Source organism: Salmo trutta, chromosome 38 (genome assembly GCF_901001165.1).
Source record: "Salmo trutta chromosome 38, fSalTru1.1, whole genome shotgun sequence".
In the NCBI taxonomy this organism is placed as follows: Eukaryota; Metazoa; Chordata; class Actinopteri; order Salmoniformes; family Salmonidae; genus Salmo; species Salmo trutta.
In genome coordinates, this window is record NC_042994.1 from 24,417,205 (window position 1) to 24,437,165 (window position 19,961).

At 42.5% G+C, this 19,961-nt stretch overlaps 1 protein-coding gene across 1 annotated transcript; it reads left to right on the plus strand.

The window, feature by feature from the left end:
- Window positions 1-734: 734 nt before the first annotated feature.
- On the plus strand, window positions 735-19,695 carry LOC115177985 (myosin heavy chain, fast skeletal muscle-like). The gene is made up of 39 exons (XM_029738998.1): window positions 735-962; window positions 1,339-1,485; window positions 1,685-1,841; window positions 2,123-2,150; window positions 2,363-2,477; window positions 2,608-2,700; window positions 2,860-2,920; window positions 3,022-3,120; window positions 3,458-3,561; window positions 3,893-4,031; window positions 4,303-4,421; window positions 4,588-4,737; window positions 4,832-5,002; window positions 5,181-5,484; window positions 5,846-5,910; window positions 6,006-6,093; window positions 6,209-6,326; window positions 7,289-7,412; window positions 8,381-8,517; window positions 9,213-9,468; window positions 9,747-9,989; window positions 10,341-10,517; window positions 10,614-10,759; window positions 10,940-11,030; window positions 11,373-11,762; window positions 11,884-12,010; window positions 12,198-12,316; window positions 12,464-12,660; window positions 12,802-12,985; window positions 13,114-13,279; window positions 13,590-13,714; window positions 13,879-14,187; window positions 14,408-14,611; window positions 14,769-14,894; window positions 15,023-15,193; window positions 18,368-18,472; window positions 18,569-18,664; window positions 19,079-19,210; window positions 19,562-19,695. Exons 1-39 carry the CDS (start codon window positions 747-749, stop codon window positions 19,580-19,582), a joined length of 5,820 nt encoding a protein of 1,939 aa, XP_029594858.1. The 5' UTR covers window positions 735-746; the 3' UTR covers window positions 19,583-19,695.
- The last annotated feature ends 266 nt before the right edge of the window (window positions 19,696-19,961 follow it).

Genomic DNA, 19,961 nt, shown 5'->3' on the forward strand with positions numbered 1-19,961 from the left:
CTGGGGGGGAGGTCTCTCCTGCAATCCATGTCCTTCCCCAGAGTGGTCCATAATTAACTTTTGCTTGGTTAGCACTTCCAACCAGATATAAGGAGACTGAGGCCACAGCATCCATAAGTCAGATAGCTTCTTCCTCTGTGGTAAGACTCCCTCCACCTCCTTTTTTACATTTGTCTCATCTTTGCACTCAGCATCTGAGGCAGCAGCTAACTGCACTGTTTCAATTGACTTCTGCATGTCTCTAAGATTTGCATGTCTCCAACATTTGTTTTACTTCTGTAACATCCTTTTATGGTAAAAAGTGTTGTTCCTGCAATTGTTTGTAAATTGATGAGGTGGTCTAGAATGTAACTGGGTTTTTAGGGGTATTTATTTGAATTCTTGACAGAACGTGTAGTAAAGTGAGTTGCCACTAGGAAAATGAAGGTTACCAGTTGCACCTGTAATTGATTTGGATATGACTGTAATGATTCAGTTAAATGTTTCCTAGCCCTTCGGGGGCTAAATGATAAAGCTTTAGACCTGTACCTTTTTCAAAACACCCTAATGTTTCACAGGGTCTTCCAAGAAGTACACATTCATCTGTAGAGGGAAAAAGAAGGTGAGACATGGTTTCAGTCTTCACATAAAAAGTGATGAGAATATTCAGTGAGAGATACCGCTCACCTAACTCTGTTGACTGGGGAGGAAGCACCACAGAGACAATCAAGTTTCTTGTTTCATCTCTTTCCTAGTTATCCGTCACCATGAGTACGGACGCAGAGATGGAAATCTACGGCAAAGCTGCCATATACCTCCGTAAGTCCGAGAGGGAGAGGATGGAGGCACAAGCCATGCCCTTTGATTCAAAGAACTCCTGCTACGTGACAGACAAAGTGGAGCTGTACCTCAAGGGTCTGATTACTGCCAGGGCCGACGGGAAGTGTACTGTGACAGTCACGAAACCTGACGGCACTAAGGAGGTAAGCTTGATCTGATATTCAAGTTTAAGTTTGTGTAATTACTCAATTTCTTGAAAAATCATTGAAATGATCCAAACAATGTCTATAGGCAATAAGAAATCAGTAACAAAAAATATATTAAGAAAGATTTCATAGTTTGTTTGTGGGCAGTATAACCTTCGAACTAAATGTTTATTGCTGCTATTTAAAAATGACATGGAATGTCTCATGTTGACAAGTCAAGAATCTCCAGTTATGTGTCAGTGGGTGATAACAAAGTAGTTGGATTAATGTGGATATGCATTTTTTTTTAGATTCAACTTGTATTTAATGAACAAAAAGCATTCTGTTATATCCACTTTGATCTGCGTTTAATGTAGATTTCTGACTGTTTCAGGAAGGAAAAGAGTTCAAAGATGCAGACATCTATGAGATGAACCCCCCTAAGTATGACAAGATTGAGGACATGGCCATGATGACCTACCTGAATGAAGCCTCTGTGTTGTATAACCTCAAAGAGCGTTATGCAGCATGGATGATCTATGTAAGAAACCTGCACATACGAACACACACATACATGAACATAAGAAATACACACATAAATGAATGGTAGAAACCAAAACATATCAATACAGTAGACCCACATCAGTATACCAAAGTACACCCACATCCTCACATAAATTCAGGTAAAAGTACATCTGACTTTACTAATCCCCTAATTTAATGTAATTACTTTCATCCAGACCTACTCTGGGCTCTTCTGTGCCACAGTGAACCCCTACAAATGGCTCCCAGTGTACGACGCAGAGGTTGTCAACGCCTACAGAGGGAAGAAGAGAGTGGAGGCTCCACCCCATATCTTCTCCGTCTCTGACAACGCCTTTCAGTTCATGCTTATTGGTACGAGCTGTCATGGATGGATGGATGGATGTGATGGATGTCCATAAGTATATATGAATCTTAAAGTCCATAAGTGTTAATGGATAGATGGATGTATCAATGGAAGTTAAAATATACTTCAGAGCGGTATCTACTGTTTTCTAACAGTTTGCTGGTAATATCTGATTTCACTACCATTGAATGGAAGATGTTAAAAATTTAAATTCTCGATGATGCTATGAATTAGATGATGTCCCCATAATGTTGCTTGAGTATGATAAGCAATGTTTTTTTGGTTCCAGATAAGGAGAACCAGTCCATTCTGATTACGTAAGTTGTTTACTAAAATGTCATTACATTATGAAAGGATGAGGACATTAGGCTTTGCAGAATAATGAGACGATGAGTGGAAATATTGTTAATGATTTACTTATGCTTAAAAACAGGTCAACAGTGTATTTTTCAATGCTATTTCTTGGTGTAAGCCAATCTGACACTCAAATATGTAACTAAAACCCCTCTTTCGCTGCCATATAAACCAGTGGAGAATCCGGTGCAGGAAAGACTGTCAACACCAAGCGTGTCATCCAGTACTTCGCCACAATTGCAGTGTCAAGTGGAGAGAAGAAGAAGGAAGTAGACCCCAACAAAATGCAGGTTGGTTGTTCTTATGTTTGCCTTTTTAACACATTTCAGTTTGGTTGGTTGTGTCAACTTTTTTTTCCAGCGGTGAATCAAACTTTACTACTTTTCCAGTTTCTGAGCAACTTGTGTTTGTCTCAATCAGGGGTCTCTTGAGGATCAGATCATTGCAGCTAACCCTCTGCTGGAGGCTTACGGTAATGCCAAGACAGTGAGGAACGACAACTCGTCTCGCTTTGTAAGTATGAAGGGCATACTGTGGAAGTTACCTTATATTGGAAAAATGTAATTCAGTAGTTCCATATTGTTATATCAATAGGTGTACATAAAACTGTAACATTTAAAGGGGTCTATCAAAGCAAAATGTTAGAATTAATTTGTTGACCAATTTCTATAGGGTAAATTCATCAGGATTCACTTCCAAGCTGGCAAACTGGCTAAAGCTGACATTGAGACATGTGAGTTGGTTTTGATTGTTTCTCGATGCTTTCCTAAATTCACACAGATTATTTTGTGGAGATTATATCATTAAATGTATTTCATGTTCTCTCTCTCTCAGACCTGCTGGAGAAGTCCAGAGTCTCCTTCCAGCTGCCCGATGAGAGAGGATACCACATCTTCTTCCAGATGATGACAGGCCATAAACCTGAGATAATTGGTATGGCAATGTAGAGGTCCAGAGGAAATTATTCCCACCCCCATCTATGGAATATTAAAAAAAATATTCATAATCCACACTAATAATACTATTACAATGATTACATCCAAGGTAACAAGGCATCTAGACATTTGGAAGGTCTCTGGGAAATATCTATCAAGTAATGCACTGTGAAGCACTAGTCCACAAGTCTCAGTCTCCTCTTTTGATGCTATTTATTATATACTACATGTATCATTGAGTCCATCTATTGAGTAAAGGAGGGAGAGATACTGTAAAGGTAGGACAGCAGAATTCTAAGAGATTTAACTGGCAAGCTGTTCTCCGTTGTCCACAGAAATGGCACTCATCACCACCAACCCCTACGACTTCCCCATGTGCAGCCAGGGTCAGATCACTGTGGCCAGCATCGACGACAAGGAAGAGCTGGATGCCACAGATGTGAGTCAAACAAAGGGTTAACCAAACTCTATATATGGACATGGGTAGGACCTCCATACACACTGAATGTACTGTGCAATTCCAACTTGGTAGCTGCTGGGAATGTTCTTGATTTGTTTTACTTTTACTCTAAATGCCTTCTGTTACTGTCTCAAGGCACTTCACATTTTTATGTTTTTTTGGGGGGGGTGCTGCAAAAATATTTTTGCCCGCACTAGTGATGCTATATTGGTCTGCTAAAACAGCACTACTAAAGGTCCAGTACACTACTTTTGTGAGTAAGCAAACTACCTTTCAATTTATGACTGTTGTATTTCGTCTTTAACGCCAGGATGCCATTACAATCCTGGGCTTCACTAATGATGAGAAGATTGGCATCTACAAGCTGACAGGAGCTGTAGTGCACCATGGAAACTTGAAATTCAAGCAGAAGCAGCGTGAGGAGCAGGCCGAGCCAGACGGCACAGAGGGTGAGTCCCACTCATAGATATACAATATGTAGAGCATTAGTCCCATTCCCAGTCCCCAACATAGAAATTAAACACCTAAGATAGACAGTGCCAAATGAAAGTCAGGCAGGAGATCATTTTTGGAGAACAAAATACTACCTTCAGATATGATTTGAAATTATGGATGAGGGTGAATCAAAACATAACGAACAAAAAAGTTGCCCAAAAAATGTGACATCAGAAACAAGCAATCTTGTGTCCCTGAGTCTGTTGTTGTTGGTTCTCTCTCCAGTGGCTGATAAAATTGGCTACCTGCTGGGCCTGAACTCGGCTGAGATGTTGAAGGCTATGTGCTACCCCAGAGTGAAGGTCGGCAACGAGTATGTGACAAAGGGACAGACTGTGGCTCAGGTAAGGCAGCCAAACACAGAATCTACCATTTTCTGAGCACCGGAATATTTTTGGGGACGAGTGCGATGCTTTAATTGAATAGTGATGTTTTCTTCCAAACTCGTATCACCTTATCACTGGACATGGTCAATATCTCATGTATTAATTTGAGGTATTATCATTGCAGGTTAATAACTCAGTCAGTGCTCTGGCCAAGTCCATCTATGAGAGGATGTTCTTGTGGATGGTCATCCGTATCAATGAGATGTTGGACACCAAGAATCCAAGGCAGTTCTATATCGGTGTGCTTGACATTGCCGGGTTTGAGATCTTTGATGTGAGTATGACACCAGAACAAGACAATTAGTTGTGATTGAGATGGATTACAGTCTTGTATGATGAAATTATCCCTTTTAAAATTCCATAAACAGTACAACAGCATGGAGCAGCTGTGCATCAACTTCACCAATGAGAAACTGCAACAGTTTTTCAACCACACCATGTTCGTCCTGGAGCAAGAGGAGTACAAGAAGGAGGGAATCGTCTGGGCCTTCATTGACTTCGGCATGGACTTGGCTGCCTGCATTGAGCTTATTGAGAAGGTACAATGGACCTCAACAGCAAAGCTCTTAGGGACCAATATTATCACTGTGGTGCAATGCATCTGACTGTTGAGAACTCAATGTTTCCTGTTATGTGCCCCTAAATTAATATAATCCTACAATAGCATGTTTACTAAAGATGTGATATTATATATACTGTACCTTACTTTTCATAAAGCCATTGGGCATCTTCTCCATCCTTGAAGAGGAGTGCATGTTCCCCAAGTCTTCAGACACTACCTTCAAGGACAAGCTGTACTCCCAGCATCTTGGCAAAACAAAGTCGTTTGAGAAGCCCAAGCCTGCCAAAGGCAAGCAAGAGGCCCACTTCTCCCTGGTGCACTACGCCGGTACTGTGGACTACAACATCACTGGCTGGCTGGAGAAGAACAAGGACCCCCTGAATGACTCAGTTTGTCAGCTGTACGGGAAGTCTGGAGTCAAAATTTTGGCTGCCCTGTATCCTGCTCCCCCACCTGAGGGTAAGACTACCATCAAGTCAAACTATTTAATTAAGCATTAGTTCCAACTCAGACCCACATTTTCTTTAAAGTCTGACTGTATCGCCGTTTTTAAGGGTTCATCAATGTGTGAATATAATCATACTGTACATTCAGTTAATTGAATCATACATTAAGTGTTATTCTACACAATCTCATTGGCAGGATTTGGCTCTAGTTAAGTGTGAAGTTAACCAGAGATTCTCCGGTTTATAATTAGTGTGCTTGGTGAAGACAAGACCACTCTAGATTTCTTGCATAATCTTGTTATTATTTTATTTATTCCACCCACTCTAGGAAATGTACTTTTCTAGTTATCTTTAACTTTTCCACATTTTAACAGATACATCCAAGAAAGGAGGCAAGAAGAAGGGTGGTTCCATGCAGACTGTGTCCTCCCAGTTCAGGGTGAGCTTTTGAAATGTGCATATTCAGTCCTTCAAAAGGTGCAATTATCATAAATTACAGTATGTCTGAGAAAATGGTTTGTAACCCTCTTACAGGAGAACTTACATAAGCTGATGACCAACTTGAGGAGCACTCATCCTCACTTTGTGCGCTGCCTGATCCCCAACGAGTCAAAGACTCCAGGTACAAGAAATATTGAGTTAAATATGTAATCTTATCAGTACAGTATCAGTGACTTTAACAATCCCAATCTTTAACCTGTTTATGAGTATTAAAAGAGACTTCTTTGTTTTACCAGGTCTGATGGAGAACTTCCTGGTTATCCACCAGCTCAGGTGTAATGGTGTACTGGAGGGTATCAGGATCTGCAGAAAGGGCTTCCCCAGCAGAATCCTCTATGCTGATTTCAAGCAGAGGTATGTGCACATGAACACACACACACGCGCACACACACACACACACACACACACACACACACAGAATGATCTTGTCCAAGGGTATTCCAGCATCAGAATAGTCAGAATATTCAGACCCCTTCACTTTTTCCACATTTTGTTACGTTACAGCCTTTTTCCAAAATTGATGACCCCTCCCCTCTCAATCTACACACAATACCCCATAATGACAAAGCAAAAACAAGTTAAGACATTTTTACAAATGTCTTAAAAATAAAATACTGAAATATCACATGTAGATAAGTATTCAGACCCTTTACTCAGTACTTTGTTGAAGAACCAATGGCAGCTATTAAAGTCTCGGGTCTTCTTGGGTATGACGTTACAAATTTGGCACACCTGTATTTTGGGAGATTCTCCCATTCTTCTCGGCAGATCCTCTCAAGCTCTGTCAGGTTGGATGGGAGCGTCGCTGCACAGCTATTTTCAGGTCTCTTCAGAGATGTTCGATAGGGTTCAAGTCTGGGCTCTGGATAGGCCACTCAAGGACATTCAGAGACTTTTTCCGAAACCACTCCTGCGTTGATTTGGCTGTGTGCTTAGGGTCATTGTCCTGTTGGAAGGTGAACCTTCGCCCCAGTCCGAGGTCCTGAGCGCTCTGGTGCAGGGTTTCATCAAGGATCTCTCTGTATTAAGCTCCGTTCATCTATCCCTCGCTACTGACTAGTCTCCCAGTCCTAAACGCTGAAAAACATCCCCATAGCATGATGCTGCCACCACCATGCTTCACCATAGAGATGGTACCAGGTTTCCTCCAGACGTGACACTTGGCATTCAGGTCAAAGAGTTTAATCTTGGTTTCATCAGACCAGAGAATCTTGTTTCTCATGGTCTGAGAGTCTTTAGGGGCCAATCATTTTAGACCTCGCTGTATAACCAACCAATTACAACTTTGCATATTTTAAAACGGTGTTCTCATTCAGGTACAAAGTACTTAATGCCAGTGTCATCCCTGAGGGCCAGTTCATGGACAACAAAAAGGCTTCTGAGAAGCTGCTTGGGTCCATTGACGTGAATCACGACGATTACAAGTTTGGACACACCAAGGTCAGTCAAATACCCCCAGTAAAAGCTGACAACTTCAAAGATAATTTATTATTGGATGAAACATTGAATTTGGCATTACTGCTATTAGCCAATTGAAACACATTGAATAACAGATTCACTAAATGGAATTTGGAACATGTATTTATCCTCTTATATTAAGTACTAAACTTTCTCCATATAGACTTCCAATTATTATTTTTTAACTGGTACTGGGGACCTTCAGATGAGTCTTGTGAGGCATGTGGGGTGGTAATAGTCTAGGCCAAACCGCTCAGATGCTACAGATGTTTTTGTCAGAAGACCGGTTTGTGGGATGTCTCATGGTCTGACAAACACCTCTCTAGCTCTGCCTGCCACCTTTCACCACAGATGCAGAAGAGCGACATTGGTGGATGCAGTGGATTGAGATGCAAACTGATATCTCTAGCTTAAACAGATGGATTTTGATGGGGATATTTGTATTATGTTAATTAGCTTTAGAAATAGTAGGCTAAGCAATGAATGCATGTAATTGAAACACCAAGGTCAGTCAAATTGCCCCAGCAAAAGCTGACAACAAAACACAACTTCAATAATAATTTAAACCCGTACCATATAAAATCTCTCCAGGTGATCTATCCATCCTTTTGTTCTTTCTTATTCATTTCACTAATGGAAAAGGTGGAAAAACATTGTAGTGTTTTTTTCTCCAGTCATACATCACAAGTATAGAAGAGAAACTAAACTCATTATCATGTACATTGTGTTAGAGTGGTATGATTGCAGTTATCTGATTCTGTGTACATTATTAATCTACAACTGTACAATAACTAACAACTTAGAAACAACCTATCACATGGTTTGTTTGTAACCATATCAAAGTTAATGTTGTTTAAATCAATCTAGTTGTGTTGTTCCCCTCTTTTGATTCCAACATTTCTATCTGTCACCATCTGTGGTTCCATTTACCATGTTAACCTGTGTCTCAGGTGTTCTTCAAAGCCGGTCTGCTGGGTGTCCTGGAGGAGATGAGAGATGAGAAGCTGGCCACTCTGGTCGGCATGGTCCAGGCTCTCAGCCGTGGATTCCTCATGAGGAGAGAGTTTAGCAAGATGATGGAGAGGAGGTGAGGAATAGTAGACATCTTGGCAAAGCTTTCTGTCAACCACCTGTATCTAATGCATTATGATTACATACTGTATATGCTGTGAGTTGTTCAGAATGAGAAAGTACGTCTTATAATGGTCAACTAAAGCTTTTGGGTTAATTAATTTAGTCCAGAAATGGATGTAGCAACTAAGGATTCTAGCTTTATAGCTGCAGTTTGGGATTTGGCTGTTCAATTGTCATTTAAATTTGTGGTATTTACCCATTCAATCTTAAAGAATATAACATGTCTCATGAGCTTAGCATGACTGTCAGTCCTTGCATCTAGACCGCTGTCTATGAATTTAAGAGAGGTTACATTTCCCTAGCCCCATTCCTCAGCTGTATACAAAAAGTGGTGGGGGTTCCAGTTTGTTATTCTTCAATTCCCGGAAACATCCCACTGGTCATTACCAACTCATTTCAACACAAAAGTTATATGTAATGACGTTGAATCAACGTGGATTTGAAAAAAGTTATCAACGTAAGGGAATTTCTTTTTTTTTTCACTCAACTTTTAACCATAATCCAATAACACGGTGACTAATTTTGATTGTCACGTTGAATTCAAGTTAGCCAATTCAACCAAATGTAAATCAAAACTAAACGCTGAACTGACGTCTGTGCCTAGTGGGATGTAACTCACCATGCCACTCTGTCCTTTCTGTCGACCAGAGAGTCCATCTTCGCCATCCAGTACAACATCCGCTCATTCATGAATGTGAAAACCTGGCCATGGATGAAGTTGTATTTCAAGATCAAGCCCCTGCTGCAGAGTGCTGAGACTGAGAAGGAGCTGGCCAACATGAAGGAGAACTATGAGAAGATGACAGCAGACCTGGCCAAGGCTCTGGCCACAAAGAAGCAAATGGAGGAGAAGTTGGTGTCCTTGACGCAGGAGAAGAACGACTTGGCACTCCAAGTAGCATCTGTGAGTCAGCAACAACCTTCTTAGGGGCAAATTTACACACACACACACACACACACACACACACACACACACACACACACACACACACACACACACACACACACACACACACACACACACACACACACACACACACACACACACACAATGAAGTATATGGCTATCTCACAAATTGTTATTGCCCATGTTATTTATTTAATGAATTTCTATTGATTTGCTCTGACCTTGAATACACAAAGTGAGGCCACTGATGTTTCTTTCTTCTGCTCTGAAATCAGGAAGGAGAGAGTCTGAACGATGCTGAGGAAAGGTGCGAGGGGCTCATCAAGAGCAAGATCCAGCTGGAGGCCAAACTCAAAGAGACGACCGAGAGGCTGGAGGATGAGGAGGAGATCAATGCTGAGTTGACTGCCAAGAAGAGGAAGCTGGAGGATGAGTGCTCTGAGCTGAAGAAGGACATTGATGACCTGGAGCTCACCCTGGCCAAAGTGGAGAAGGAGAAGCATGCCACTGAAAACAAGGTCTTGTGTCTTACCATAGACAGTCTAACCAAATAATAATCCAATCAATAATCAACTCAAAACATAGCTTAACAGAAATGGAATTCAAGTTATATTGTGGGAGAAGGAAGAATTAAGAAACAATAGTAGAATTTCAGTTGCGGGGCACTCCCAACATTCATTGCATGTTCTGCTCCCCCTCATTTATGACTTCCATTCAAAACACGGGCATGGAGAACACTGCTATCTAATGTTGAATCTATAGTACAGTAATTGTTGATGCAGTTCTAATCTAAATGAAATGAATGCAATATATAACAAACTAAATCTCCCCTTTATGGTGAAGTATAATTATGTTGTGGCCATTTACAGGTTAAAAACCTGACAGAGGAGATGGCATCTATGGATGAGAGTGTTGCCAAGCTGACCAAGGAGAAGAAAGCCCTCCAAGAGGCCCACCAGCAGACACTGGATGACCTGCAGGCAGAGGAGGACAAAGTCAACACTCTGACCAAGGCCAAGACCAAGCTGGAACAGCAAGTGGACGACGTGAGTGGAGTTTGACATTTTGGCCATGATAGCATGTAAGATGATATTATCTTCAGTTGTTTAGATTTTAACAATATATGTGTTTTTATCTTCTAGCTTGAGGGTTCTCTGGAGCAAGAGAAGAAGCTCCGTATGGACCTTGAGAGATCCAAGAGAAAGCTGGAGGGGGATCTGAAACTGGCCCAGGAGTCCATAATGGACTTGGAGAATGACAAGCAGCAAGCTGATGAGAAAATCAAGAAGTAAACACAAACAAATAGCTACAGTATTAGCTGCAATAAGGTTGAATCTTGGCTAATGCTTCTAATTATGAATTAGTATTTACATAGAGATTATTACAAGCAAAGTGAATGATATGATCCTCTCTCTTTACGCTATCGAACCAAAACAAACTCTGCAATCGAGATATTTGTGTTTCTTAGAAAGGAGTTTGAGACCACCCAGCTCCTCAGCAAGTTTGAAGATGAGCAGTCTCTGGGAGCTCAGCTGCAGAAGAAGATCAAGGAACTCCAGGTACAGTAGAAGACATAAACTCCAGTACAGAAAAGCACAGACTTTAATCATTTCCTGAAAAACATTGTTCTGGTAGCACACATTTCTCACGGGGGCTTCTGATGGCTGAGTAGGTTGGAAGATGGTGTTCCTTGCTGTTGATTCTAACTGTTTTAAAGACGGTGCTTCTTAACATTGTGGTTTTGGTTAGCACAATGGGACACAGTGTTCTGAATATATTGGTGTAACTGTCTTTGTATTAAACACATTTATGCAAAATATACATACTATTATTATTTTGTGAGGTTCAATTGTTTCAACTGTATTTTAGAATTCATCCCCCCTGCTCCTGCCCCGTTCTAGGCCCGTATTGAGGAACTGGAGGAGGAAATTGAGGCTGAGCGTGCTGCCAGGGCTAAGGTTGAGAAGCAGAGGGCTGATCTCTCCAGGGAACTTGAGGAGATCAGCGAGAGGCTGGAGGAGGCCGGAGGCGCCACTGCTGCTCAGATTGAGATGAACAAGAAGCGTGAGGCTGAGTTCCAGAAGCTGCGTCGTGATCTTGAAGAGTCCACCCTGCAGCATGAGGCCACAGCCGCCGCTCTGCGCAAGAAGCAGGCTGACAGTGTGGCTGAGCTCGGGGAGCAGATCGACAACCTGCAGCGCGTCAAGCAGAAGCTGGAGAAGGAGAAGAGCGAGTACAAGATGGAGATTGATGACCTCTCTAGCAACATGGAGGCCATCGCCAAGGCTAAGGTGAGTAGTAATGTTTTGATAAAGCAGTGTCGAGGATGGTCAACTACATTACCATTCAAGTGAACTGAAGTTGACAGGAGTCACATATATAAAGTAATGATGGAACATGTTTCACTCACAGGGCAATCTGGAGAAGATGTGCCGTACTCTTGAGGACCAGCTGAGTGAGCTCAAGACTAAGAATGATGAGAATGTTCGCCAGGTCAACGACATCAGCGGACAGAGGGCCAGACTCCTGACAGAAAATGGTACCATCAACAATGAACAACAAGCCAATGCTTTACTTCAGTAGAAAACAACATGTATTAAGGGCTAAATCCACATAGTTTCTACTGTACTCTTCACCACCTAACATTGCCCTACGATACCTCAGAATACATGTTCAATCTTAGAGAACAGAGACCCTATTAACAAGATGTTCTTCTGTCCCTGCAGGTGAGTTTGGCCGCCAGCTGGAGGAGAAGGAAGCCCTGGTGTCTCAGCTGACCAGAGGAAAACAGGCCTTCACTCAGCAGGTGGAGGAGCTGAAGAGGGCTATTGAGGAGGAGGTCAAGGTAAAGAACCCAAAATGGACTCCACCGACCAGAGTGTAGAGCTATATCTTCATACAGACGGTGACTACGTCACCCTCAGAGACTTCTACTGTCATTTGTTTGACTATCTCTCTAATCTATCGTTTTCTCTCTCTTTCTTTCTCACAGGCTAAAAATGCACTAGCCCACGGTGTCCAGTCTGCCCGCCATGACTGTGACCTCCTGAGGGAGCAGTTTGAGGAGGAGCAGGAGGCCAAGGCAGAGCTGCAACGTGGCATGTCCAAGGCCAACAGTGAGGTGGCTCAGTGGAGGACTAAGTATGAAACTGATGCTATCCAGCGCACAGAGGAGCTGGAGGAGGCCAAGTGAGTCACACACAACAGAAAAAAAAACTAATATAGGGTAAGGATGAAAAGGGTGGAAGTGGGGCTCTGAGAAAATGTCACATCAATATGTATTGTAACGTTTGTTTTCGCACCATAAAACCACCGTCTGTCGTCCAACAGGAAGAAGCTGGCCCAGCGTCTTCAGGAGGCTGAGGAGACCATTGAGGCGACCAACTCCAAGTGCGCCTCCCTGGAGAAGACCAAGCAGAGGCTGCAGGGAGAGGTGGAGGACCTCATGATTGATGTTGAGAGAGCCAACGCATTGGCCGCCAACCTCGACAAGAAGCAGAGGAACTTTGACAAGGTGAAAACCTCACACAACAGTGATATTTTCTGTCCAGTATATGATTAATTGTAGTATAAGTGTAGCATATTTCTGATTCAAAACTCTTCATCAATGACTTCTAATGAAAATCCCATGGATTCTCCTAGGTTCTGGCAGAGTGGAAGCAGAAGTATGAGGAGGGTCAGGCAGAGCTGGAAGGAGCTCAGAAGGAGGCTCGCTCTATGAGCACTGAACTCTTCAAGATGAAGAACTCCTACGAGGAGGCTCTGGATCATCTGGAGACTCTGAAGAGAGAGAACAAGAACCTGCAACGTGAGCATTTGACAGCAGTTCTATTTGGCTCATGTTTGACTAGTTTTTTGAAAATGGAGGGAACTGCAATCATCAACATTAATATTTCACCATTTCAGAGTTTTCAACTGCAGTTAAAAAAAAAAAATGGAACATGTAATTGCTATTGCTTTTAACAACCCAAGGAAGATGAGGGCAATTAGCTTTGCAAGACCGTATGAAGTGCTGTTAATTAATTACTGTTATCATGATTCATTGTCAACTTCAGTGCATTGGCGATATCCACTGAAAATCTCCCAAGTCTAATCTTCTCCTGTATGTGTGTGTGCAGAGGAGATCTCTGACCTGACTGAGCAGATCGGAGAGACTGGCAAGAGCATCCATGAGCTGGAGAAGGCCAAGAAGACCGTGGAGACAGAGAAGTCTGAGATCCAGACGGCTCTGGAGGAGGCTGAGGTACAAACTACAGCTGTTTGATGGGAAAAGCAGTGTTAAACTAGCAAACGCCAGCTACAGTCTAACAATCCCTGTATTGGAGTTTATTGTAGTCATACTGTATATATAATTCTTGCATCCAAATGTATCGAACACAATTCTCCTGACTGCTTCTGTTTGTCCAGGGAACACTGGAGCACGAGGAATCCAAGATTCTGCGTGTGCAGCTGGAGCTGAACCAGATCAAGGGTGAGGTGGACAGAAAGATCGCTGAGAAGGACGAGGAGATGGAGCAGATCAAGAGGAACAGCCAGAGGGTGGTTGACTCCATGCAGAGCACCCTGGACTCTGAGGTCAGGAGCAGGAATGATGCCCTGAGGGTGAAGAAGAAGATGGAGGGAGACCTGAACGAGATGGAGATCCAGTTGAGCCACTCCAACAGGCAGGCCGCTGAGGCCCAGAAACAGCTGAGGAACGTCCAGGGCCAGCTCAAGGTAAAGGGACGGGGACATCACTCTCAAAAATCTGAACTTGGGGGGATTTGTGAATCTGTAGAAAATAATAGAACAAAGGAATTTAATAGAATGGACTATGTACTGTAGAAAAGTAGGAATATTTGGGGAAAATCTTACCAATTAATATTTCTATCACTGATCCAACTGCGCCTACTTCCTAAAAAAGTCTTAATTGAACCTATGTCATTGTGAACTCCAGGATGCCCAATTACACCTTGATGACGCAGTCCGCGCTGCAGAGGACATGAAGGAGCAGGTAGCCATGGTGGAGCGCAGAAACGGTCTGATGGTGGCTGAAATCGAGGAGCTGAGAGTAGCTCTGGAGCAGACAGAGAGAGGCCGCAAAGTGGCTGAGACTGAGCTAGTAGACGCCAGCGAGCGTGTTGGACTGCTGCACTCCCAGGTATGGGTCAAAGCCATTTCTAATGAAACTCAACCAAGCATACTGTTTACACACACCTGGAATACAACAGTGCTTACTCTTAGACTTTTATAATTTCAGTCTTGTGACTAGTAACTCCTCTTGAGAGTCAAACAAATCATCTTGTTTTCTCCTTCAGAATACCAGCCTTCTGAATACCAAGAAGAAGCTGGAGACTGACCTGGTGCAGGTGCAGGGAGAGGTGGACGACATCGTCCAGGAGGCCAGGAATGCAGAGGAGAAGGCCAAGAAGGCCATCACTGACGTGAGTCCTTGAATTACATCAACTTGATTTGTCCCCAAGGGTCAATGGTAGCTGGGCTGGTTATGAACAACAAAGATCTGAGAGGGACATTATGATTGGTGCATAAATTAAACAAACTACCATTACAGGCGGCCATGATGGCTGAGGAGCTGAAGAAGGAGCAGGACTCCAGTTCTCACCTGGAGAGGATGAAGAAGAACCTGGAGGTCATAGTCAAGGACCTGCAGCACCGCCTGGATGAGGCTGAGAATCTGGCCATGAAGGGAGGCAAGAAGCAGCTCCAGAAACTGGAGTCCAGGGTGAGTTATCAGCAGGGTGGATTAGGGTGGATTGAAAGACAGTTTGCTGGAAATGTATTTGATCATATAAAATACACAGAAGCATTGTTTAATTACTTTTTCTCTCAATGAACCCCCTAGATCAGGGGTTGTACACATTTCGCCATGGTGTAGGGAGAACATTGTGCAGTATTACATCTTAAATTACAGTGCATTTATGTTCAAAACCGAAACATGTAATATGTTACACTTCTGTAGTGGAGTTGAGAAGAACTGGAGCCAAGACCATTCATAATACACTGCTCAAAAAATAAAGGGAACACTTAAACAACACATTGTAACTCCAAGTCAATCACACTTCTGTGAAATCAAACTGTCCACTTAGGAAGCAACACTGATTGACAATACATTTCACATGCTGTTGTGCAAATGGAATAGACAACAGGTGGAAATTATAGGCAATTAGCAAGACACCCGCAATAAAGGAGTGGTTCTGCAGGTGGGGACCACAGACCACTTCTCAGTTCCTATGCTTCCTGGCTGATGTTTTGGTCACTTTTGAATGCTGGCGGTGCTTTCACTCTAGTGGTAGCATGAGACGGAGTCTACAACCCACACAAGTGGCTCAGGTAGTGCAGCTCATCCAGGATGGCACATCAATGCGAGCTGTGGCAAGAAGGTTTGCTGTGTCTGTCAGCGTAGTGTCCAGAGCATGCAGGCGCTACCAGGAGACAGGCCAGTACATCAGGAGACATGAAGGAGGCCGTAGGAGGGCAACAACCCAGCAGCAGGACCGCTACCTCCGCCTTTGTGCAAGGAGGAGCAGGAGGAGCACTGCCAGAGCCCTGCAAAATGATCTCCAGCAGGCCACAAATGTGCATGTGTCTGCTCAAACGGTCAGAAACAGACTCCATGAGGGTGGTATGAGGGCCCCACGTCCACAGGTGGGGGTTGTGCTTACAGCCCAACACCGTGCAGGACGTTTGGCATTTGCCAGAGAACACCAAGATTGACAAATTCGCCACTGGCGCCCTGTGCTCTTCACAGATGAAAGCAGGTTCACACTGAGCACGTGACAGACCGGTTTGGCAGTGGGTCAGTCATGGTGTGGGGTGGCATTACTTTGGGGGGCCGCACAACCCTCCATGTGCTCGCCAGAGGTAGCCTGACTGCCATTAGGTACCGAGATGAGATCCTCAGACCCCTTGTGAGACCATATGCTGGTGCGGTTGGCCCTGGGTTCCTCCTAATGCAAGACAATGCTAGACCTCATGTGGCTGGAGTGTGTCAACAGTTCCTGCAAGAGGAAGGCATTGATGCTATGGACTGGCCCGCCCGTTCCCCAGACCTGAATCCAATTGAGCACATCTGGGACATCATGTCTCGCTCCATCCACCAACGCCACGTTGCACCACAGACTGTCCAGGAGTTGGCGGATGCTTTAGTCCAGGTCTGGGAGGAGATCCCTCAGGAGACCACCCGCCACCTGATCAGGAGCATGCCCAGGCATTGTAGGGAGGTCATACAGGCACGTGGAGGCCACACACACTACTGAGCCTCATTTTGACTTGTTTTAAGGACATTACATCAAAGTTAGATCAGCCTGTAGTGTGGTTTTCCACTTTAATTTTGAGTGTGACTCCAAATCCAGACCTCCATGGGTTGATAAATTGGATTTCCATTGATTATTTTTGTGTGATTTTGTTGTCAGCACATTCAACTATGTAAAGAAAAAAGTATTTAATAAGATTATTTCTTTCATTCAGATCTAGGATGTGTTGTTAAAGTCTTCCCTTTATTTTTTTGAGCAGTATAATAATAATCAAATAATAATAATAATAATAATAATACAGATTCACAATAAATATCAACACACAATATATTATCCATCCAATTCATCTCATAGTAATAATTTGTTATATTTGTTTAATTTCTCTCTCTCTATATCGCTAACGTTAGCTATGGCAGTATTCATAAATGCACTCTGGCTATCTACTCAGATTTCAGAGCACCTCGTCTGAGAGTGCCAGAGCGCAGAATAACTGATGAATTTACGAACGCTCAACATCTGTTGAATATGACTGGTGTCGGTTAACGTTGGCAAAAAAAAGAGGCGTAATTAAATTGTTGCCAGCAGCCAACGCTCTGGATAACATGAAAACAGCCTAACCAGCTCTGTCTGCAAGGGCGAGTAAAATGGTCAGAGTGAAGTGTTCTCTCATTTGTGTCTGGAAGTAGAAAGTAAGCTAGCCAACGTTGGCCAGCTAGCTCGGGTGCTTGACTGCCGTTGTGAGGTCAGAATGCTCGGATCAACCTTACTCTCCGGCCAGATCTGCCAGTGTGCGCTCTGAACGCTCCTAGAGCGTGGCACTCCAGGTTTAATTTACGAACACACCCTACATGTCTCATTGATCTGCTAAAAAAGGCCGTTGCTATGGAAGCTAGCGTTGCTATGCTGGGCTACTAGCTAGCAGGCTATCGGCTTAATTAATGTATAGGCTAGCGGACTTGAATAAAACGTGAAAACACAACATAACATCTTACCAAGTATATTTACATACTCCAGAGACATTAGTGCCTTGAATATTATCTTCAAAATAAAGACATACAAATGTATTTATGTCAGTGCTTCTGTCTTGCTGTTGACTCACTTTGCAAACTTCTCTCAACTGCCATGGCGCGAGACCGACATACTAAAAGAAACATCACAACATTAAAAAAGGCAAGTGGCCATACTGGTACTGCACCATGCACTTCTAACTGCATAACAAAATGAATAAATTGTCATATTACAAATACAAGAAGAAATTCGATTTTTTTTTCAAAATGGATCATTGATGGAATACGGTGTCTCTCAGAACCATGTTGTTTATCTATGGTTTAAGAACATAAATTGTGGTTTAATAATATTACATAGTATTGTACCCTCTAAACATTTTCCACAGATCACTCGTAGTCTAATCTGTTATTACTAGAAATATTCATAAAAATGTAAATGTAAATTCCACTTTGGGAACCACTAATGTAGAAATAATTACAGACCCTTTCAATTAAAATGGTGAAAGTACATAGGAACAGATAAGTTGTGCCTCCTTGTCTGGGTAGAAGACTACTGTATATCTCTGTGTTACAAATATTTGTTATGTCTGATTTCCCCACCTCCAACAAATACCTACATTTATTTCTTCCACAAAGGTGCGTGAGCTCGAGACTGAGGTGGAGGCCGAGCAGAGAAGAGGTATAGACGCAGTCAAGGGAGTCCGCAAGTATGAGCGCAGAGTCAAGGAGCTCACTTACCAGGTAAGAGAAAGTGCATTCTTTACATACTTGACACTAACAATGACAGGTTTGTGTATAAAACTATACTGACATTGATTCTTTGATCTTCTCCCACAGACTGAGGAGGATAAGAAGAACGTTAACAGACTTCAGGACCTGGTAGATAAGCTGCAGATGAAAGTGAAGGCCTACAAGAGGCAGGCTGAGGAAGCGGTGAGTCACTGACTTAGTCAAATACTCTGAAAGCGTACATTAAAAAAATCCCTAGTAGACAATACAAAACTTAATATCCATACAGTTTTGTTGAAGTAAGTGTTACTATGGCACATCAGTCAACAATGAATTATGCACATTTCTGAGTGCCTCCTATGCCAATGTGTTACCAACTTAAAGGAGAGGGGGTTGAAAATTAATTTGCTGTGCTGGGGGCTGGTCTAGTGATAGTGCTGGAGGCAGCGCCACTCACTTAATCTGCTGTATCATCTATCTCCCTATATACATTGCTATCCTAAATCTGTCAATATTTGTGTTGTTTAAAATACCTTTAAAAACATATTTTAATTTGCTGCCTGAAGCTTCAAACTTTAAATACTGATGTTCTGCTCTCCCTCTCTTTTCCTCACCCAGGAGGAAGCAGCAAACCAGCACATGTCTAAGTTCAGGAAGGTTCAGCATGAGCTGGAGGAGGCTGAGGAGCGTGCTGACATCGCTGAAACTCAGGTCAACAAGCTCAGAGCCAAGACCCGTGACACTGGAAAGGTACAGAACTGCTGCTAAACCTATACCTGACTCATGTTCAGATATGACCACATCAACACCACCTATGATTCAGTCTTCTCAGAGGTCAATACAGACCTTTTACACTCAACTGTATTTAAGATCTCTAAGAAGCACATTTCAGGAAGGGCTAAACAATCTAATAAGAGTAATTCAGTTTGTACTTCAACATCTAAAATCCAAGCTGAGCACTGAGCATTAAAGACTTGATCGATTATATTCTATCCAAGTCTATCATGTTCATTATTATTACTGATCCATTATATTCTATCCATATATTTATCATGTTCATTATTATTACTGTTCCATTATATTCTATCTTTCTTCTTACAGGGAAAAGAAGTTGCTGAATAAACAAGACCAAAGTAGTGAAGATCAAAGTCTTACCATTTTCCTGTGTTCCATAAAATATGATTTTCATGGTGAAATGTTGAGCATTGATTAAAAACATGTAGGCCTACATACACTTCCTTTGTGACTGTGGACTTATTACTCAGCAAACAGATTTTTCAAACCATAAAAAATATTGTACTTTAGTTAACCTGTTATGGATAGGGGGCAGTATTTTCATGGTCGGATAAAAAGCGTACCCGATTTAATCTGATTATTACTCCTGCCCAGAAACTAGAATATGCATATAATTATTAGCTTTGGATAGAAAAGACTCCAAAGTTTCTAAAACTGTTTGAATGGTGTCTGTGAGTATAACAGAACTCATTTGGCAGGCCAAAAT

Coding starts and splice junctions, on each gene's coding strand:
- LOC115177985 (XM_029738998.1), top strand. CDS start 747: ATGAGTACGGACGCAGAGATGGAAATCTACGGCAAAGCTGCCATATAC. Junction 4,032..4,302: donor CGAGCCAGACGGCACAGAGG/GTGAGTCCCACT, acceptor TTCTCTCTCCAG/TGGCTGATAAAATTGGCTAC. Junction 12,986..13,113: donor AGCAGAGGAACTTTGACAAG/GTGAAAACCTCA, acceptor GGATTCTCCTAG/GTTCTGGCAGAGTGGAAGCA.